The sequence below is a fragment of the Onychomys torridus genome, chromosome 2 (genome assembly GCF_903995425.1).
Source record: "Onychomys torridus chromosome 2, mOncTor1.1, whole genome shotgun sequence".
Lineage (NCBI taxonomy): Eukaryota > Metazoa > Chordata > Mammalia > Rodentia > Cricetidae > Onychomys > Onychomys torridus.
This window is the reverse complement of record NC_050444.1, coordinates 154403700-154426195: the sequence shown is the minus strand read 5'-3', so window position 1 is coordinate 154426195 and position 22496 is coordinate 154403700. Positions and strand designations below refer to the sequence as shown.

General features: G+C 53.2%; 1 protein-coding gene across 1 annotated transcript in view; it reads left to right on the top strand.

Moving 5' to 3' along the window:
• Positions 1 to 19236, top strand: part of Padi1 (peptidyl arginine deiminase 1) — a 32454-nt gene extending 13218 nt beyond the window's left edge. The window contains exons 3-16 of the mRNA XM_036179153.1: positions 844 to 916; positions 1552 to 1613; positions 2744 to 2858; positions 3634 to 3759; positions 4566 to 4738; positions 4828 to 4931; positions 5846 to 5969; positions 6286 to 6393; positions 8522 to 8673; positions 14130 to 14274; positions 15107 to 15200; positions 15832 to 15911; positions 17131 to 17256; positions 19003 to 19236. Coding sequence (XP_036035046.1) covers positions 844 to 916; positions 1552 to 1613; positions 2744 to 2858; positions 3634 to 3759; positions 4566 to 4738; positions 4828 to 4931; positions 5846 to 5969; positions 6286 to 6393; positions 8522 to 8673; positions 14130 to 14274; positions 15107 to 15200; positions 15832 to 15911; positions 17131 to 17256; positions 19003 to 19236 — 1716 coding nt within the window. The remainder of the gene's footprint in view (positions 1 to 843; positions 917 to 1551; positions 1614 to 2743; positions 2859 to 3633; positions 3760 to 4565; positions 4739 to 4827; positions 4932 to 5845; positions 5970 to 6285; positions 6394 to 8521; positions 8674 to 14129; positions 14275 to 15106; positions 15201 to 15831; positions 15912 to 17130; positions 17257 to 19002) is intronic.
• The last annotated feature ends 3260 nt before the right edge of the window (positions 19237 to 22496 follow it).

The window sequence follows — 22496 nt, the reverse complement described above, 5'->3', positions numbered from 1 at the left end:
CCCAAACTTCACACACCCCAACACTACACAGCACACTGGAACAACCAGGTCATCCCCAAGATCCACACAGAAACCCAGACCCACAGCCCACCTCATGCACCCCAATATCACACAGTATATGGGAACTCCCTGATCACCACCAAGATCCACACAGAGACCCAGATCCACATTTCACCTCATGTTTCCCAACATCACACAGCTCTGTTACTCCGTCCAGTTGCCCACAAACTTCTCTGCTCCCCAGGCAGGATCCCATGGCGGCACTCATATGCTCTCACACACTCAGCATACCCACTCAAGCCTCCACATGTACCCAGCGAGCCACCTCTGGCTGACCCCTCCCTGCTGGTCCTAGTGTCTCTCATACCCAACGTTCCCTTAGCTCCTGGCCCAGTGCCTTCTCCAGGATGGGACAAGCTAGGACCTGTGTGTAGCTCTGTTCATGACAGGGTCTGTGGCAACCTTCCCTGGAAGGAATCCTGTCACGTGGGTCAAGTGGGGTAGGGGATGGGATTCTGGACTTTGGCAAAAGTCCTGACACTCACTGTGATCATGGACCGGGGTGGTCATTCCCTCGGTACAGAGAATGAACGCTCTCGAAGGTAGAGTTGCCTAGGCCAGTAGGGACAGTGGCCCCTCTCTGTCTGTCCCTCTCATATCCCAGAAGGTGTTGGAGTCACCATATCCCTCTTTGCAGCCCTTGTTTCTCCTCAAATTGCTTGGCACCCTGGAACAGCACCCCAGGTCATAATTGCCAAAGAGCTTTGGCTCTGCCTCAAAACGGGGCTGTGGGTGTGGCCCACATGTCCTCTGCCTTCTCTTAGGACTGACTTCCTTCCCCAGGTAAAGGTGTCGTACTTCGGGCTGCAGGAGGCTGGTGCCCTGGGTCACAGCGTACTCTACCTCACTAGCGTTGGTGGGTCCTGCTTTTGCCTGGCTGTGGACATGGTAGCTACTGGAATATGGTGAAGTTGACTGAAGGCTGTGGAGCCTTGGAGGGAAGGTCTCAGCCAGCCACCTCTCTCCTCTGCTTCCTGGGAACACCAAACATCTCCAAGGACCACAGGAATTGAGACCCAGCCATGCTTAGGGCCATTAGGATCTAGAAACGTCCCTGCTTACCAGCTTGAGTCACAGTGGCTTCCTCATGGGAGTCCCACATGTCTCTGGATCCCTAAGACCCAACCTAGGACCACAAAGAGCCATGTGCCTTTTTCACCCAGAGCCCATGGCAGCCTCCTCTGAGGACAACAGACCCTGGCCATGGGTCCCCAGGGGCTACTGTTAAGGGCCCCCTGCAAGTGGCATAGAAACCCAGGGCCACCAAAACATAGTCACCCAACACACATAGCCAAGCCAGCAACGTGTGTCCCTCCAACACCAGAACCACCAGTGTCACCCTAGCCAGAGCCCCAGGGCCAGCATATGAGCTCCTAGATGTCGAGTCTCTTGAGCTAGGCTTCTGGGTCCTCATCAGTTGGGGTGGGAGCCAAGATGGGCTGGGCCTGCCATCACAGGTACAGAGGCAGGTGACCTGTCTGCCCTTTGCAGATGTGTCCCTTGATGTCGACACAGGCCGCACAGGCAAGGTGAAGAAAGGCTCAGGTAACAAGGTGAGACACTGGGTACCCCAAGAGTGTGGAGCTGACGGGCAGACCTGGGTGATCTTGGCAACAGAAGAGCAGCCAATTCCAGTCCAGGATCAGTGCCATTTATGGAAGCGTGGCCACACTGGCTCAAGTGCTGTGTGACTGTTGGGAAAACACCCTTTCTGGTCTGTCTTAATCTGCTCACTGCAGTTTCTACTCAAGAGGTTGTGTCTGGACCTCTCAACATGGCAGGTGCTTCACGAAAGGTTGTTATTTCCGGTAGAGGGGGACTATGGTATTCAGCTACAGCTAGGCCATGAAGAATAAAGGAGAATGGGACCATCCCATGGGAAGCATGCAGCTCACATAGGGGCAGGAGATACAGCTTGCAGGGAATGACCCAGAGAGGCAGCCTGGATCTCATGGCTTTGTGGGCAAGGTGGGGCAGGACTCCTGAATGGCTGTATAGGTTACTCACTGCATGAGGTTGCTCCAGGGGGTTGCAGGCTGGGGCTACAATGAAAACCATGGTGTGGGCCCTGGCACAGGGTGGCGTCTACTCAGAGCGGTGGGCAGGAGTGCTATGCATGGCATGGAGGCAAGCAGAGGACCTGTGCAGTCCCAGAGACCTGGGTTTGAAGATGAACTGTGCAACCTAAGGGTTCCCTCCCAGAGTTTCCCTTTACTTTTTTGTCAAATGGAGATAACCTATAGGTTATTGGGGACAGTAGTGACCCCAGAGTCAGGCAGCTTGGTCCTCAGCCTGGGAGAGCCTGCAAGTCCCTGGTGAATGCTAGCTCAGGAAAATGCTGGAATGGGGGAGTCTTCTTCATGGAGAACAAGGTGAGACAGCGTCTGTCTTAGGTAGTGCCAAAATGTGGCCATTTCTGTATGTGGTGATGTCACCCTGCTCCTCCACTGTGAGTGCAGAACCACTACATATGGTCCCACAGGTTGTTCACTGCACAAGGATGGCTGTCTCTGGGTCTGAGCTTTACTAAAGTGTTCTGCTCCCCATGTCCATGGTCCCTCTTGAAAACTTAAAGCGAACCCAGAATATGAAAGTTTCTGAGCTAACCACTGAGCCAACCCAGGCCATGTCTAGTCCCAGAACCCCCAGGCTTGACTAACCCAAACCATCTTGTGTGCCACAGGAAACCTGGCGCTGGGGCCCCGGGGGCTCTGGGGCCATCCTGTTGGTAAACTGTGATAGAGACACCCTTGGGTCCAGGGAAGACCTGCATGACAGACATTTGAGGTCACTGAAGGGTGAGTGACCTCAGGCATGGGAGGTGAGGAGGGAGGGAAAGAGGAGGTCTTGTGTCCCAGGCTTTACTTTTGGGCCACCCAACAGCTCCAAAGTCATGACATGGAGACTTCTTATTAGTTTTGAATGCTCAGCCTTAGCTTAGGCGTGTTTCTTGCTAGTTCTTATAACTTAACCTGTTTCTCTTTATCTATGTTTTGCCTTGGGGCTTTTTACCTTCCCTTTCTTCTGTATGTCTTGCTTTCACTAACTTCTCACAGCTGGCTGGCTTCTAGCCCCAGGCATGTCCCTTTCTTTCTCCCCCATTCTCTTCTTCTTCTCTCAAGCTTTCTCCTCCTACTTGTTCTCTCTGCCCGCCAGCCCCACCTATCCCTCTCCTGCCTGGCTATTGGCCATTCAGCTTTTTATTAGACCATTCAGGTGCCTTAGGCAGGCAAGTGAAGTAAATGCAACATATCTTTACACAATTATACAAATGCAGCATAAACAAATGTAACACATCTTTGCCTAATTAAAATAATATTCTGCCAAGTGGTGGTGGTGCACACCTTTAATCCCAGCACTTGGGAGGCAGAGGCAGGCTGATCTCTGTGAGTTCAAGGCCAGCCTGGTCTACAGAGCGAGTTCCAGGACAGCCAGGACTGTTACACAGAGAAACCCTGTCTCAAAAAAAAAAACAAAAAAATTAAATAAATAAATAAATACATAAAGTAAAATAAAATAATGTTCCACAACAGTCTTGGGGAGATGCATTTGTCTCAGAAATCACTCTCTCAGACCTGCAGGACATGTCCCCAATGGTCCTGAGCTGCGGTGGCCCTGATGAGCTCTTTGAAAGCCACAAGCTGGTCTTGAAGGTGTCTTTGCCTGATTCCAGAAGGCTGAGGGTCTTCTGTGCCCGAGGTGAGTGGCGGTGGTCCGTCTCATCCCCTTCTTCCTTCTGTCACTCTCTGCCACTGTCACCTTTTTGACTTGTGTGATTGTGCCACTGGGGAACAGTATGACAGCCAAGGATGGAGCCAACTGCTGGTCTCATTGCACAGACGGAGAAACTGAAGTCCAGACACACAGAGTCACTGTCACACAGCCTGGTGGATGAAACCATTGGCTTCTTGGCCTCCAAGGCCCCTCCTTGACCCCACATGACTTGTTGGCTCCTCTGTCAGCACCGAACTTGCTGTCTGGTGGCCTTGGGTCCTTGACCCAAGCAGAGGCTGGGGCTCGGGCTAGATTTTTCTAATCAGAATCTGCAGCTTTAGGGGACTGGGGTGCAGTTCAGTGGTGATATATTTAATCACTCCAAATAAAAATCCATCCACATCAGAAGCCACTCCCCTCTTCCATCACCACAAATGAGATCCATCCACTGTGTGGCATGCACAATCACTTCATTGCTCTCTGTGGGCGTGTCATAGCCTGTCTGTGGACATACTTTACTTGGTGTAATTTGTTTATAAACACGATGGACAAACATTTGAGTCATCACCTTTTGGGTGATGCTTTTCTCTAGTTATTTGCTATACAGTTCACCTGAGGTTCAGAGAGGTTGAGTCACTGAGCCAAGGTCACAAAGCTTGTGCATTGGAGAGCTGGAAGGGAACTCAAGGAGTGCTCCCCAGAGGTAGCAGGCCCAGACTTCAGCCACACATTTCCTGTCTTCCTGTCCTACCAGCCCCGTCCCCACATTGGCCTGACCCTGTTCTCCTTAGGTGGGACCTCCCTCTCCGACTACAAGCAGGTACTAGGACCCCTTCATCAGGACTATGAAGTGGAGCGGTCTCCCGGGGAGAGCGATATCCAGTTCTATGTGGAGGGACTTGCCTTCCCTGACACCAGTTTCTCAGGGTTGGTCTCTCTCAGCATCAGCCTGGTAGGCACGGAGGTAAAGACTAGATGATGTGCCAAGGGAGGGGTGTGGAGTCAGAGGACAGTCTGGAGCCCACAAAGCCACTGAGCCCTCCTCTCCCCCAGGGCCTCTCTGAGGTGTCACTGTTCACAGACAGCGTGAGCTTCCGAGTAGCCCCCTGGATCATGACCCCCAACACCCAGCCACCTCTGGAGCTGTATGTGTGCAGGTGAGCCGCCCCCAGCTCCACCTTGCCAAAAGCAGAAGAGTAAGCAATAATGCTGGCCAGCCCTCATTCAGGGATGGTGTCACAGCCCTGAGCTGCCACAGGACCACAGCAGGGATCCTGACACAGTCACCAGCACCAGCTCTAAGTCTGCTGGCTCCCTCTCTATTACAAAGGCCCAGGCACCTTGAATGCAGCCTGGGTAGTGGGGCCTATAATCCCTCATTTGGGAGGTTGAAGGAGAAGATTGGCAATTCAAATCCAGCTTCTGCTATGTGATACCCTGTTTCAAAACAAAACAAAATCAGGATGGTGGGGCTGAGCCCTGCATGGGTGCCAGGGACTATAGGGACCTGGCCTCACCCTTCTGAGGCCACTTCTGCATCTTCTGAGGACCTAGGGACCCAGCCACAGGCCCCACTGTGGGTCTTACCCATTCTGGGTGTCCTGGTCCTTTGGCTACTCCCTGGTATCTAGTGGCCTCTGCTGGTTAACCTTTGAGATACCACAGTTTGGAGTGGAAGACAATTCCTGCTGAGCCAGACACAAATGCATGGCTAGAGGATGTGGCCACTCAGGGTTATCTGTCCGTCAGGAACCAGGAGCGTCCCAGCCTCCTGTCTGTCAGAGACCTCACCTTTACTCTCTGTTCTGAGAAGACAAGGCTAGCCCACTTACTGCCATCTCCACCAGTGACATCAGCCCCAGGTCACCTCCATGGCCACCCTGGTTCAGGCACCGTGCCTCTGGGCTCCACAGCCTGGCCTTACCCTGCTCATGCACCGGTCACCTGATGTGATCTAGGGAAGTGACCCCCACACCCCCAAGTCTCCAGCCTCTCCAGGGTAGGGATGGGGCTGAAGCTCAGCACCCAGGGACCCAGGGCCTGGTCCCAGCTGCAGTCTCTGTCCTTGCAGTGTGACAGATGCCCATGGCCGCAATGACAAGTTTCTGGATGCCATGGCCCACCTGGCCCTGAAGGCCAATTGCAAACTGGTGGTCTGTCCCCGGGTGGAGAATAACAATGACCGCTGGATCCAGGTGGGTACAAGGCCGAGCCAAAGAACTGGGTGGGTGTGGGTGACTGGGAGTACAGGAGCCCAATCACATCTACCTGCCAAGCCTGGGGACATGGGCCTGCCTGGCCCAAGTGAGAGCAGCCTGGCACAGGACTGAGGGCCATCTCCAACAGGAGCAATCTCTCCTGTCTCCTCCTGACTCTGGGCTGGGTCTTCCAGATGGAGCCCTGGAGGCCTCCCCTGTGTCCTCCTCAGGTCTTGGGTGATGTCATTGTCTGGGCTCATCTTTCCTGAAACCCCCTGAGGAGGCCTGCTGTAGATCTTTCTTCCTCACACAGGACGAGATGGAGTTTGGTTACATTGATGCCCCTCACAAATCCTTCCCTGTGGTCTTTGACTCCCCTCGAAACAGAGGCCTGAGGGATTTCGCCCTTAAGAAGATCCTGGTATGTGGCCAAGTACACGGGGGTGGGGGCGGGGAGAGGAGCTTTGGTGACTCCTCTCCTGGGAGCTCAGGTAGCGCTTCATCTGGTCTTTTAGGGTCCAGGTACTGGTGGGGGTAGTGAAAGCAACCTGGAGAGTGGGTGGGAGGTCCCAGCTAAGAATGTAAATGGTATGCAAATCGCATGCAAATAGACACCCACTCCCACTACACCTTCTCCATCCTGGGAAAGACTAACAGCAAGTTCTTGGTCAGGGGTCATTCTCAGTGGCCAGGGGTCATTCTCAATGGGGAGTCAACAGAAATGGTGGCCCTGGAGACCAGACTGCCTTTGAGGGGCAGTGTACCCTTAGCAAGCATGCCAGGGACTGTGGTACTCCCTATGCACAGGATGGTGGCAGCAGCTACTGCCACCACGGAGTTCTGGATACTGCCCCCTAGTTTTTTATGGCTTCCCAGGTTCAGTCCATAAGACACTCTGCCCTATTATTAATAATTGTTATTTATAAAGATTCCTTTTCACTACCAAGGAAACTGAGGCTTGAGGAAGTTAAACAACTTGCCCAAGGCAGGGAGCCAGTGGGGCACACATGCACAACCCATACTGAGACCTACAAGACCCCTGTATCTGACAGTTGGCTGCACCTTCTCCCGAGGTGGCCCCATTTCTGTGGGTTTGTGGACTCCAAGTCCCTTCCTGCTAGGACAGTGTGAACCCAGAAGGGCATTTGGGAATAGGGTGTCTCAAACCAGTATCTAGCATACCTGGATGGGGTGTAACATGAGAGGAGGTCTTTCTCAGCCCTACCAGTCAGCTCACAAATAACTACATGGAGACTTATTAATTATGAAAGCTCAGCCTTAGTTTGTCCCACTAGCTCTTATTACTTAAATTAACCCATTTCTATCAATCTATATGCTGCCATGTGGCTCCTTTCCTCCTACATGTCCTGTTTCCTCTGTGTCTGGCTGACAACTCCACTTTTTCCCCCCTTTAAGTCTTCTTTATCCCCAGAAGTCCCATCTAACCTCTTCCTGCCCAGCTATTGACCATTTAGCTCCTCATTAAACTAATCACAGGGGTTGGATTTAGCTCAGTGGTAGAGAGCTTGCCTAGCAAGCACAAGGCCCTGGGTTCGGTCCTCAGCTCTGGAAAATAAAAATTAAAAAACAAAAACAAAAACAAAAACAAAAAAACTAATCACAGTGCCACATCTTCACACAGTGTAAAGGAATATTATGAAATGGGGGTGGTGAATCCTTCTGAGTATGTGTGGAGACTGAAGTGCCCTGGTTCTTGGCTCTGTGACCCCTTGGCCTCTCTGCTCCCTTCGGGTTCATGGTGCTCCTTTCTTCTTGGCTTACTGTGCAGGCTGAGGCTGCTGAATGCCTTTTCTTCCTGACTGGTGTGTCAGGAATCCTGCGCCCTCTGTCTCCTCAGAAGCTCACAAGTTTTAATGTGTGGGGTATTTGTGTGTGTGTGTGTGTGTGTGTGTGTGCGCGCGCGCGTGCGTGCGTGTGTGTACACATACATGTGGAGAGCAGAGGTCATCTTTAAATGTCATGCCTCCAAAGCTGTCCACCTCATTTTTTTTTTTTTTTTTTTGAGCTAGTGTCTCCTATTGGCTGGGACTTGCCAATTAGGCTTGGCTAGCTAATTAGTGGATCCCGGGATTCCTTCCACCTCTGTCTACTATGCCTCCCAGCACTGGAATTGCAAGTGTGTGCTGCCACACCTGGCTTTTATGTGGGTGCTGGGTCCTCAAACTCGGGTCCTCATGTTTGCATAACAGGTGCTTTCTTTACCCCCTGAGACTTCTGCCCAGCCCTGATGTGCTCCATTCTTGCTTCTTTTCCTACCCACAGTCTCTTTTCCACGTCTGTCCATCCACAAGTCCTTTAGACATACGCTGCTTGATCAAGGGCCTGGAGACTCTCTGCTCACCTCTGGGCACGGACTTGATCACGAACTGCTCAGTGTCTAGAGTGAGGGGCTTGTTAGGTGTGGATGGGAGCAGGTGTCCAATGTCCTCCTCTCCTCTCAGCATGACTCACCCCCCCACCCCCCCCCCCCCCCCCCCTGCCCTGCCCCTGACCTTCTGCCCATGCATGCTCTGATGCTGCCTCTCTAGGGTCCTGATTTCGGATACGTGACCCGGGAGATCCAGTTCGCAGGCGCCTCTGGCCTGGATTCCTTCGGCAACCTGGATGTGAGCCCACCGGTGAGAGTGGGCAGCAAAGAGTACCCACTCGGCAGAATCCTCATCGGTGGCAGCTTCCCCAAGTGAGTGGCCTGGGAGGGTGGCGGGTGTGGGAGGATGCAATCACCTCCTCCGTGTGGCTCTCCAGACAGGGAGGTGCTCACCGGAGCCCATGGGAATGACTATCCCAGACTCTGGACTGGAAGGTGCTTTCCAGAACCCATGGGGAATGACTGTCATGGAGTGCAGTCTGGGAGGTGTGCTCCAGAGCTCATGGAATGACAGTCACAGAGAGCATAAGGTCTCAGGGTCAAATTAGTGGTCCAGAGTCTGATAAAGATAATCACCACATTAAACCAGCCTGTCAAAGGCTGGGAATGAGCTTGATTGATAGGGGCTTGCCTACCATGCATGAGTCCCTCCCTGGGTTTGATCTCCAGCTTGGCATAAGTAAGCCAAGAATGGTGGATCATAGTTGTGATCCCAGCACTTAGTGGAGTGGAAGCAGGAGGATCAGAAGTTCAAGGTCATCCTCAGCTACATGGAGAGCTCAAGGCCATCCTGGGCTAATGAGACCCTGTCTGAAGTCAGCCAAGCTGGGAGGTGACACACAAGCAGGGACAGGCTCTTTGCATGGGGACGCCAAAGTCGCTGCTGTCCTATCTTGAAAGGACCCAAAGGCAGAACAGACAGCTAGAACTCTTACGAGAGCAATTCTGTGACCCCACACTGGCCAGCTGCAATGGTGCAAAGAACAAGATGTTTAGGACTCAGTTAAGGTGCAGATGCTGGCTCCGCATTCAGTGAGTCCCTCCCTGCCCCCGGCAGCCAGACGAGGGTGTGCCCCAAATTGTCCTCTGAGCCCCAGCTGGCCACACAGCCTGGGGCTGCTGAATCAGACAAGGTGGGTTTTGCTGGTACCAAGTGAGGCACAAAGTTGGGTGCCCGGATCTGCTGCACTGGCTGAGGCTGGCCACCTGCCTCACATAGTACACTGGAGCTGGGCTTCAGGCCTGGAGGTCCCCAGGGGGCGGCCTGTGAGTCTCCAGGATCCGATGCCCATTGATGTGGGCTGTGCCACTCAGTCAGTGTTCACCACGGTGTCTGGCAAATAGTTGGTGCTCGATTTGTTCATTTAAACAAGGGTCATTTGCCAGGCATGGGTGCAAGTACTGTGGGTGATAGACATGGTGGGTGGTACAACCCAATAACCCCAGGAGGCTGAGGCAGGAGGATCATGAGTTCAAGGCCAGCTTTGGCTCTGTCTCCAAAATGAAAAACCAAACAAATAAAACAAAACCAACAAACTAAAAGGGCAGGGAGACTAAGCAAAATAAAAAATAAGATAAAATAACATACAGAAAAGGAAGTTCTAGAGAAATGGGGTGAGCAATGGTGTTGCATTTTAAATAAATTATTTATTTTCTATTCCATGCCTCATTTTCTTCAACTGTAAAATAGGTTTGATAAAAAGCCCTCTCCCGCCAAGCAGTGATGGTGCACACCTTTAATCCCAGCACTCGGGAGACAGAAGCAGATGGGTCTCTGTGAGCTTGAGGCCAGTGTGGTCTACAGAGTGAGTCCAGAACAGTCAGACGGACTGCACAGGGAAACTCTATTTTGAAAAACAAACCAAAAGCCTCTTCCTTGGGGCTGACTAGAGAGCTTAGTGGGTAAGGCGCAAGCTTCCAAATTGTGAAGGCCCGAGTCTGGATCCTCGGCACCCTGTAAAAAGCTGGGCATGGCCCACACGTTTGTAATCCCGGCACTGGGGGCAGAAACAAGAGGATCCCCGAGGATTGCTGGGTAGCCGGCCCATCTGAAGCAGTCCAAGTTTAGTGAGAGACCCTGTCCCCAAAACTATAGTGGAGGGCACTAGAGGAGGACACCCAATGTCAATATACGCACACACACACACCACACACACACCACACACACACCACACACAAAGAACACACCACACACAGAGCACACACACACACACACAGAGCACACACCACACACACAGAGCACACATAATACATACAGAGCACACACCACACACACATACACACACACACACACACACACACACACAGAGCACACACCACACACACAGAGCACACATAATACATACAGAGCACACACCACACACATACACACACACACACACACACACACACACACACACACACACATACACACAGAGTGTTGGGATGGGGGCAAAAGAGCAGGCCTGTCCCAACCAGGAGCCTTTTGCACACACAAGCAGCAGAGACCCCCTTCTGAAGTCTCTAAGCTCATCTCAAGGACCTGTAAGGAAGGCAGGGTCTCCAGGTGCCCATTGGCTGTGGTCCACAGAGGAGCTGTGCATCAGCCTTTGGGCTGCTAAAAACCAGGAATGAGGCCCTTAGTGGAAGATGAGACCTTGGTACCCAGAGAGGGACAGCCACCTATCTAGAGCCACACAGGATTAATGATGCTCTCCAGGTATCCTCTCTGGATCTCAGTGTAGAATTTGGCAAGTTGGGCTGCTGCTGTCCTGTGTCCTCTCTGACATCTGTTCTGTGCAGTGAACAGAGCAGGCAGCCTTCAAGATCTCAGGAGGTGGCCCACACCTTTAATCCCAGCACTCAGGGGGCAAAGGCAGGCAGATCTCCATGAGTTCCAGCCTAGCCTGGTCTACATAGCCAGTTCCAGGCTAGCTGGGGTTATGCAGGGAGACCCTGTCAGTAAAAACAAAATAAATCCCAGTAATTTTTCAGAGCCATAGCATTCATGTCTACAAAAGGGGGACAGTGCCAGCCCCAACCTCATGGGGCTGCTGTGCCATTAGACATGGCCCTGGTAGAGGACTCCATGCATGGCACACAGTTGATAGATAACACCTGTCCCCTCAGTCTGGGCAAGAATCTGACAGTGAAATGATGTCTTGAAAGAAGAGAGTTACAAACCTGAGTGTTCAGAAGGAGAATGTTTCGAGGAAAGACAAGAGCATTTGTAAAGGCTCTGAGGCAGGAGCATGCCAGAGGCTTTGGGGGGCTGGGAAGAGGGCAGTGGGCAGAGTCTGAAGCTGAGGGAGAAAGGAGAAGCTCATGAGGCATAAGATGAGGAGGCAGTGTAACCCCTAGATGGTGACATTGCTAATATGTATGCATCCCGAGATGATCTTTTAGGTTGGTTGGCTGGTTTCCGAGATAAGGTTGCTCTGTGTAGCTCTGGCTGTCCTGGAACTCGTTCCGTAGATCAGGCTGGCCTCCAACTCAGAGATCTGCCTGCCTCTGCCTCCCAAGGGCTGGGATTAAAGGTATGCACCACCATCATCCAGCTCAGGATGATCTTAAGGACTAAAGGAGGCACTAAGTGTAAGAGCCTAAGCCAAGCACACAGTAGGTACCCAACAAACCAGATCTTTCAAGGCTACCTTGGGTTCGCCACTCGTGTGCTCCAATCATTGAACAATTCTGCCCCCTGGTGGTAGTTTTGGTGATGATGCGGAGACAGTCTGCCCTCTCCTGGGGCTGGGACCCCCTCTTCCTTGCCTCAGTCTCCAGAAAAGAGAGTGGGAGGGAGTCCCAAGGAGGGGCTCCGCGCTGCACCTTCTGAACTGTTTGTTTTTTCTCCATCTCATTGTTTTTAAAGATGTCCTTCAAAACGGCCAGTGCTATATTAAACTAACAGCCGGAAGAATGTGTTCCGCCTGCCACTCACAATTCCAACCAGGAGTTTGACTTGAGTCTTTGTCAAGCTTGTTTGTGGCAGGCTCCAGTTTCTATAAATTATGGACTTTGTTTTTTCCTGGCTGAATTCAAACTCAAAATACAGCCAAGGATCCTCGTACCTCCCAGGGGCTGTAATGACTGGTGTGTGCCACCACACCCCGTTTATGCAGTACCAGGGATTGAACTCAGGGCCTCATGCGTGGCAGGCAAGCACTGTACTAACTTACCTGCCTCTGGAGCCTCTAGGTCCTATTTGTTACACAGCTGCTCCAAAGCATTTGCATCATTCACTAGTGTTTCTGAATCAGATATTGTGTGAGGGGGCAGGGGCTTCAGCAGAGACCAGCTTAGACTTACCCTGCCCTGGTAGAGTGTGCATCCCAGCAGTGGGTGAGACCCAGATGGGTCCAGTTGGATGACCAATGCCATGGAGAAAAGTAAAGCTATGAAGGGGGTTGGGACATGGCTGCCATTTATCAAAACCTCAAAGAGATAAGTCAAGATTTGAGTTACACCCAGAAGAGGAAAAGGGGAGCCATGAGACCATGGGGAGAGGGCTGTGATTCCAGAGGGATGGCAGAGTAGGCACAAAGGTCCTGAGCAGGATTGTGTCTGTTCAAGGGACAAGAAGAGATCAGAATGAGTGGAGAGGAGAGGGTCAGGGCCAGGGAGGAGGTTAGGTGGACTGTGGGCCATGGGGAGGTCCAGAGGAGGTCAGTAGGGGCTGTGCAGTTTCTGGAGATAAGATGGGAGTGACCCCAAGGTTTCAACCAGAAGAGGTACAGAGTCTGACTTTTCAAATCCTCCTCTGGATAGATAATAAGGGATCAAGGAAAAGGACAGGCCTCTGGCCACCCAGAGAGAAAGGCTCCCACTGGCCAGAGAAGGGTTGACATCACTCCTTGCTCAGGGCAGTCTCCATACTAGAAGCAGGTCTGAGAGCTTGTGGGTGGCACAGCCTTAAGCTGGATGGTTAGTTGGAAACAGGATCTTTTTATACAAAATAGCCCTCTGAGTGGGTCCTCTTTCCCAGAAGGTAGACTAAGGCTTGGAGAGCAGAGAAGACAGCCTGGGCCACACAGCCGAGAAAGGTTAGGGCCAGACCTTAGTGATCCCAAGCCCCGAGACTGAGAAGCCCAAGCTGAGACCAGGGCCTGGAGATGTAGTCCAGTTGGTGACGTGCATGAGCCCTAGGTTCAACCCGCAGCAGTGTAGAAATCGTTGAGGTCTTGCACTTCTGACCTCAGCACTTGGAAGGTAGAAGCAGGAGGATCAGGGGATTGGAGTCATCTCCAGCTCTATGGGAGGTAGTGGAGGACACATCCTGCTGCATTCTCCCCAGGTAAGGGGTGCTTAGGAAATGCTAGATTTCATCTCAGGAACTTTTGGGGGTTGGAGAGTGGAGAACCCCAAATCCCCGAGGCAGTATGTGGTTCTTGCACTCTGGCATGAGTAAGACGCAACCTCTCTTCAACGTGGAGTAATTGGCTGGACTCAGAAGGCCTCATTCAAACAAGCTCCGTCCCCTTGCCAAACCTGACCCCTGACCTTGGCCTGCATCTGTCTGCCCATGCCCATCTGTCCCCTGACCTATGGTGTCTGCATCTCTCCTTCTGGGACATCCTCTCCCACTCTGTTCCCAGTGGCTTCAGCTTGGCCTTCAAATCTCTGGGCCTGTTAAGCAGTGGAGTCTGGCCCTGACCTTTCTCAGCAGCATGGCCCAGGCTATGTCACCTTAGCTCACTGAGCCTCAGTTTCCCCTCTGATAAAGAGGACCATGACGGGGAGAGAGGGAGGGTGCATAAGGTGACTGACCGAGCCTCTCTCCCCACCACCAGGTCCAGTGGACGGCGGATGGCCAGGGTGGTACGTGACTTCCTGCAGGCCCAGCAGGTGCAGGATCCCATAGAACTCTACTCAGACTGGCTTTCTGTGGGCCACATAGATGAGTTTCTGAGCTTTGTGCCCACCTCTGACCAAAAGGTGTGTCTCCGGCTTCACCATCCCACAGCTTTCCGATTAAGACACCTCTGCCCCCACCTGGCCTGATGGAATGGATTAGGGTGTGTGGGCACTGCAACCAGCTCGGTCCTATGGGGTCAGCATGCCCCGGGCTTAGGCTGTGTTAATCAGGGAGGGCTTCCTGGAGGAGTAAAATGCCTCAGGCCAGGAGACTGCGTGCTTCCTGCTGGCTTTTCAGACCCAGAACACTGCAAATCAGGAAAGACACTGGTAAGAGCTGAAAAAAGGACTCAGGCACCTACTATGTGCCAGACTCACACCCACTTTAGCCAGGGAACCCTCCAGCAAGTCCATGCTTGCCTCCATTTTACAGGTAAGGAACCCGAGGCTCAGGAGGGTTCTGCACTCTCTCAGATCCATACAGCCTAGGGGTGGCTGGGGAGGATTTTAATCAGGATGTTGATCACAGAGTCCCACGGTCTTGTAGAGAGGGCCAGGAAGAAAGTGACCCTCAGCCTCAGGGAGAAAACCATCTAGGGGGTGGGGCTTCCTAGGGGCCAGAGGTTCTGGTCCAGCGTGGTGAGAGCCCCTGATGGAGGCAGTGAGCAGCTGCAGCAGGACACACCTGGATTATGTGGAAGGCAGGAATGGAGTTCCCTGGTAGGCAAAGTGAGCAGGTAGGGAGACAGGTGTGGGAAAGGGTCTGCAGTTGGGACCCACTTGGGTGGAGGGTGGGGTGAACAGGGAAGGGGAGAAAGGAGCCCAGTGCACACCTGGCTCCTGAACACAGTCCTTGAGGGTCTCTGGCATCTAACGGACCCGTGCTTTGAGCCATGGCTCTCCTCTGTGGCAGGGCTTCCGGCTGCTCCTGGCTAGCCCCAGTGCCTGTCTCCAGCTGTTCCAGGAGAAGAAGGAGGAGGGCTATGGGGAAGCAGCACAGTTTGATGGTGAGTGTCACCCTCTGTCACCTCAAGGGGATCCTGGCCTGTCATCACCATCCCCGGGGATGTTCCTACTGCTGCTCTGGGGCGAGGAGGGAAATTAAGGGGCCAGAGAGTCATCCCAGATGCTTTGATGGTGGTGTGGCTCCTAGGCTGGAGCTTGGGAGAGATGAAGGGGTACTGCCTGGGTTCAAATCCTGGCCTCGACACTTGCTGGAGGTGGAGCCAACCAAGGCTGTGCCCTGACTCTTAGAACCTCCATTCCCCTTTTCTGAATTGGAAATGATAATCATCCTCCCTGGAACACCTCAAAGATCAACAAAAATTAAGCTGGCTCCAGCAAGTGTGGGAGGTCAACGCTGGGAGCCGTGAGGAGCCCTGCGGCCTTTCCCAGCATCTCTGATTCTCCTCTGGGTCTTAGCTGCAGCTGGAACCAGCCTTCCAGGGTCTGATCTTTCTCTGTCACCATCTGCATTTGACAGTGTCACAGGCCTGCACTGTGCTGCTTCAGGCCTGGGGACTCCTGAACTCAGGCATTGTCTGTCTGTCCCTGAACTCCCACACTGTTTATCAGTGTCCCTGAACTCACACAGTCTGTCTGTCCCTGAACTCACACAGTCTGTCTGTCCCTGAACAGGCCTCAAGCATAAGGCAAAGAGAAGCATCAATGACATGTTAGCCGACAGACACCTCAGAAGGGACAGTATGCATGTGCAGGTGAGGGCATGACAGTGGCTGGGTCCAGAGAGGGGGACATGGCCCAGCCTCGGTTTGTCCTGTAGGTTTCTGAAGGTGTGGGGGTGAGTTTTACCCTCAGGGGCTGGCAAACTGGGGGGACAGGCTGGCCGCCCTTAGGCCATGGCAGGGACTGGAGTCGCCTGGCTCTGGGGGTGCAGTCCCCTTCCGTGGAAGTGAACCCAAGGCCTTGCCCTGGGAATGGGAGATGCTGTGACAGGAAGTCCTTGGGGGCCCTGAGCAGAGAGCAGGTGGGATGGTTCCGGGAAGGGGGAGGGCTCCCCAAAGACACTGCCCGCCATGTGTGTGGTGCTGGGCTCAGAAAATGGGGGAGGAGTGCTAAAGGGCCATGGAAGTATACAGCAGATGACAACTCATAAGGTCAACCCACCAGACGAATAAAAAAGTCCTAAGTTTCACTATGCTGCAGCTTGCTCTTTGAGCCCTGTTCTGCAGCCCTCGGAGCTGGTCTCTTGGCCCCTTGGCCCCTCTGCACCAAACCAGGGACTTTACCAAGATGGCTGGGGTGGGGCAGAAGCCTTAGCCACGCAGTGGTTGGGACAGTATGCTAAAGTGACAGGAGCCACCGAAGTGACTCAGCAGGTAGAGGCTCCTGCTGCCTGGGCAGCTGAGTTCGGTCCTGGGATTCATAGTGGAAGGAAAGAATTATTGACTGACCTCCACATGTGCCTGTATTACACACACACACACACACACACACACACACACACACACACACACACCAATTAGAAATGTAATCAGGGGCTATAGAGAGGACTCAGCATTTAAGAGCACTGACTGCCCTTCCAGAGGACCCAGGTTCGATTCCCAGCACCCACAACCATCTGTAACTCCAGTTCCAGGCGATCTGATACCCTCTTTTGGCCTCCATTGGCACCAGGCATGCACATAGCACACAGGCATACATGCAGGCAAAACATCTATATACATAAAATAAAAATAATTTTTAAAAATTGTAATCAAGTGACAGGATCCTTTGGAACCAAACCTCAACTATTCCTAGCTCTGTGCGGTTGGGTAAGCTGTCCAGAGCCTCAGTTTCCCCCACTGCAGATAGCTGTGAATCCTTTTGTACAAGGCCATTGAGAGGCTTGGAGGCGCCCACAGGTGCTCAGGGCTGTACTCAAACACAGTGCATTCAGATTCTTCTGTCCGGGGACACGGCTTCCCTTCTCCCCAGAAATGCATTGACTGGAACCGGGAGGTACTGAAGCGGGAGCTGGGCCTATCCGAGAGCGACATTGTGGACATCCCACAGCTCTTCTTCCTGAAGGGAGCCTATGCTGAAGCCTTCTTCCCCGACATGGTGAGAGTCTCTAGTGGGTGGGAGGACAGGTGGATACAGAGGCTGCATGGAGAGGGGACAGCTTGGTCAGCAGTTCCTAGACGGGGCAGGTGCATGCCCTGGGGCATATCTGATGCCCACAATGAGTTGGTGCCTTTGGCGCCTGGTGGGCAACAGCAGAGAGGGTTGCTAGATACCCCCACAGTGGAGAGGTCAGCCCCACCCCAAGGAGCTTTCATCTTCTAAATGGAAAGGCAGACATGGATGTTTCTGCCTCCTGTTGAGAGGCTCGCTGGCCCCATTCCCACATTAGCCTTCACTTGAAGCTCCCCCAAGGGGCTTCTTTGTAAAAGGCCATCCTGGCAGGCAGAACAAAGAGTGGCCACTAGGCAGCTGACATGCAGGTGAGGCCTAGAGCCCTCAGTCGGGAGGGCCTGAGTGATGCTATCAAATCAGCTGGCCCATAAGCCCATTTCCTGCCAGGAAAGGATATAGGGTGAGGGCCTCAATGAGAGGTGAGCTCTGGAGCAGGAAGTGTCCCTCCTTTTCTGTGGCGCCTGTAGCTTGGGTACTTCTCCTGAGACAAGACCAGAGTAGTACCGAGTTAGGGGGAGGGGTGTGAAAGCTGGAGCGAGGGGTTGCCTAGTTCCTGGCTATCCCTGAGGTCTAGCCTGCAAGCTGGCAGGGCACTGTTCCCCAAAGACGGGAGTTTTCCACCTGCGCCTGCTGCTGCTGGGCGTAGCAGGGTGTTTAACGGCATCTCTGGCCTCCTATAACACCCAATAGCAGGCAGGTAAATCCTTCCTCACTGAACAGCACTGTTTGAAGCTGTGCCTCCTGTTAGAGCTTCCTCTGCTCGGGTGAGCGCTCTGGCGCTCTGCAGTGAAACGCAGCATCCCCTGAGCCATTGGAGCGACATGGTGTGCCACACGTGGCCTGCCGAAACAACCAGGGACAGGAAGTGATTTTAACCTGCACGGCCGTATGTAGCTCATGGCTGCTGGCATCTGGACACTGGGCTCTGGTCCCCATGGCAGGTGGAGAGTGGCTGAGGTTAAACCTTGGGCTGTGACTCTTGACTCCAGGAGCAGAGGCCTGGCCATGGCAATAACCATGGCTTCTTATTCCTCTCTCTGTCCTTTGACACCCCCCCCAATATTCCTCACCTCCCCAGCATGCACATTCCAGCCCCTCAGTGGGCAACAAGGCTTTGTGACTTTAGTAATGTCATTTAACCTGTCTGAAGCACAACCTCAAAGAGGGCTGTGAGGGGAATCTGGGGTTCACACCTTCTCGTAATTGCTGAGGACTAAGCCTGCTGTGAACAGCTGAGGGAGCTATGCACTGCACAGGCATTGCCACACTGGTGAGGACCGTCACCGGACAGGCCCCTGGATCTGTATATTTAATCTCTGGCTGTAAACAAACTTGTTACAATGTGACAATTGTCTGAGAGATGGAAGAAAGCATGGGAGGGGTGACTGCCATTAGGACGGAGTTAACCTGCTGTCAGCTAAGGAACCACTCTACCCTGAGCTACATCCCATGAGCCCCTCCCCCACCCCGCCTTTTTTTAAATGTTGAGGTATGTTTTAGTTACAGAGCCCAGGCTGGCCTCAAAGTCGCCATGTTCCTGTTCATGATTCCCGAATTATAATGGGCTCATACCCCACCCCCTATCTCAGACCCTAGTTCCTGACCCATTCCCTGAAGGAGCCGAGGGTGTGCTACATTCACGGCCAATGGGGCTCTTCCTCTCTCTTGCAGGTCAACATGGTAGTCCTCGGCAAGTACCTGGGCATCCCCAAGCCCTTCGGGCCCCTCATCAATGGCCGCTGCTGCCTGGAGGAGAAGGTCCGCTCCCTGCTGGAGCCACTGGGCTTACACTGTGTCTTCATCGACGACTTTCTGTCTTACCACCAGTTGATGGGGGAGATTCATTGCGGCACTAATGTGCGGAGGAAACCTTTCACCTTTCGGTGGTGGAACTCAGTGCCCTGAGCCTGCCCGGCCACCACCCTTGCTGCCCTTTTAATGGGAGTGCCAGGGCAAGGGTGAGGGACATGGACCAGCCTCCATCCTGCTGGGGCCTGAAAGCAGGCTGGCTACTGCAGTCAGCTGGACTCCAGGATAACACCACATTTGGTCTCTGGAGCAGTCTGTATTGCCCAGGAATACTATTGTAACTCTTCCCTCTCCGGTTCCCAGCCACAGCTCCCAGAGGGTCAAGGTCGGCAGCTGAGCCTGTTAAAGGCATGGCCTCTGCAGGCACACCCCATTTTGAGTTGCTCCCTTGTCTTTGGACACTTCTCTGGAGCTGGAGAAAAAATGGCTTTGGGGCTGTTTCAGAAATGCCCATCATGCCTGGACCCTGGGGTGAGAAAGTACCCTGGTTCCATATGACCCCTGGATTGTGTAAGATGACAAGGAATATTTGGGACATCCTTTTTCCTAAGAGGACCTCAGGTCATGGCCTGCAAGCATCCTTCAGCTCTATGTAGGCAAGCAGGCACCAAAGCCCCTTTAATGCCCTGCTCTATCCACTCCTTCCTCCTCAGGATGCTTGTTAGTTGTTGGGACAGCCTTTAATTATGAGACCTGGTGCTTCCGGTTGGAAGATGCTGCGGGGCATAGGGAGGCCTTCAGAAGTCTGCAAGCGGGGGCGGGGGATAGGGAAGGGCAAACAGGAAGGTCCAAACAGGAAGTCAAATAGGTTGCCCATCTTGGGGCAGGGAACCTGGAAGCCTGGGACTCCTGGCTAGGCGTTTGGGGCCCCTGAATCTGAAGGCTGCTGGCTGTTCCAGATATGAAGTGGGTGGGGCCCAAGGTGTTAGGAGAGGGTGAGGCAGGCCATTAAGTTACATCTGGAGGTGGGGCTTAATTTCCTCTAATAGTCTCTAATTACTCCCCAACCTGCTGCAGGCAGTGGGAAGGGAGAGCCCACACTCCCCCAGCAGCCGGGGACCCTGCATAACACTTGCACTGCCCTAGTAAACCCCATGGCATGCCTGTGTCCTCCTCCCACGGTAGGACAGACAGATGCCCTACAGGCTAATGGTACTGGGTGAGGTCACGAGGCATGTGTAGGCAAGCAGGCAGGCAGACCCGGCTGCAAGGCATGGCTGGTAGAGGGAGCTGCCTGCTCCCTTCCTCCTCTGGTCAAGGAGGCGCGCCGAGCTGCCAGCCCCTTGATTCTGTCTTTGCGTTTTTCAGTAGTTTCTGGTACAATCCCAGACTTGAGGTTAGCTGCTGTCACTTAGTGACCATAGGACATTCAGGTAGCAAAGGCTTCCATGGAACTGTTAGGGTGGACATGGCCAGGTAGGGATTGGCTCCTCCCCTCTGGAAGGTTCTATGGAATTGGAACCCCATTTGTAGGCTCCCGACACCAACACCCTCCTCTATGATCATGACCCAGCTGAGGCTGAGCCATGAGAAGGAGAATAAAATGGAAGAGGAAGAGGAAGAGAAGGGTTGGGAGCAGGGCCTGGCCTCTGAAGAGGAGACCACAGAGCCCTGGCGTGCATGGGAGTGAGTCTTCAGAACCTCATGAGGGATACTCTGGAGTTGCTGCCCAGGCTGTCTGAGGTTCTGGGTGCCTGACCACCCTCTTTCTGATCAATAAAAACATTATTGTGCATTCTTTAAGTGGCTGCTTCCTTTGTCTCTGGGCTGATGGAGGAAAGTGAGGGGCCCTGCTTCCCTGTTCTACACACCCTTCCCCAAGTCCGGGGGCTCAGCCTCAGCAGGCCACAGGTGAGCCCTGTCAGCTGAACAGCTTCCTGGGCTGAGGCAGGTGAGTGCCAGACAGCAGCTGATTCAACAGAATGCTTGGCACATGCCATTTCCACCCTGCCATCTGCTTGAGATACTATCTGAGAGAAGAGATCTGCCTCTTCCTCTCTCCCCATTCCTTGGCTTTATCTTCATCTGTCAGGGAGGATGAAAAGAGGCAGAGAGGCCCTGGGTTCTGCTAGCAGAGGGGGAAGATGCTCCAGATGATGCTCCTCTGGGCCCAGGACGTAGCCTCAGTTCTCAATGCTGAGGTACCAGCCTTGGTGGTCTGATCTCAGGAGCCTGGAACTACCACTCCCTTCTCATCTTTCCCGCTTGCTATGACCCCAGACTGTACTCTTTGACATAGAGTTAGCTTTCTTTTTATGGACTAGAAGGCTGTCCATCAATCATTGACATCTAAAAGCCTGAATCAACCTCGGGGCTGTTTCTGAAAGTTGGTACTGGGCTAGCAAGATGGCTGAGTGGGTAAAGGTACTTGGTGCCAATCCTGATGACCTGAGTTCAATCCCTAGGACCCACATGGTGGAAGGAGAGAACAGACTCCCACAAATTGGCCTCTGACCTCCATATATGCACCACAGCACACATATGTCCATACACACAAAATAAATGAATACATGTACTATAATAAAATGCAGTTTAAAAACTGGTACCAGCTGGCTAGATTTGACAGCAGGGATCTACTTCCAAAGGGAGATATAGACTCCGGGTGTGAGACTCATCATGTTCCTAGCACAGTGTGTCAGCATCCTTGGAGGGGAGTTCCCCATCCTTTCCACCCATTCCCCACAGTTATGGAGGCTGTCTGGACCTTTCTCCAGAACTCTGGTAAAGCTGTCCTTGGGTCCTGGCTACTTTAGGGAATGCTCTTCCCAGACACGGGAGTACCACAGAGGGACAGCCATAGGCTCCAAATGTCATCCTCTGACTGGTGCCAATGGGGACTCTGGGAAATGGATGCTGGCCCCTGCCCTGCCCTGGAGGGAAGCAGCCACAGGAAGGAGGGAAAAGGGAAGGCCCTCTACTCAGCACTTCCGAGCCTCCACAGCCATTATCTCTGCCAGCGCAGGTGACTGGCCACATTTTCTACACATGAGGAAATGGAGGCCCCAGAAGAAGAGATGCAGCCTCATCAGTACATGGCGCAGCCTGATCCAAACAAGCCCAAGACTCCTCTTCCCAGAGTCCTTGTTCTTGATATTCCAGACACCTCTCAGCCTCAGTTTCCCTACCTACAAGTGGGCTTCCTACTCTGACATTTTTGGATCCTAATGATTCGGGATGACTGAATTCACTTCTGCATCATTTACCCCCTTGAGAGGTTTTGACCTCCAACAGCAACCAGGAGGATGAGCGCAGGTCCATGTTAGACCTGCCCACCATTGATTCCTTCATCCCTCATGGCAGCCATTGCTCACAGGTGGGGGGGAGGGGGAAGGAGAGGACAAGGAGTGGGGGGAAGC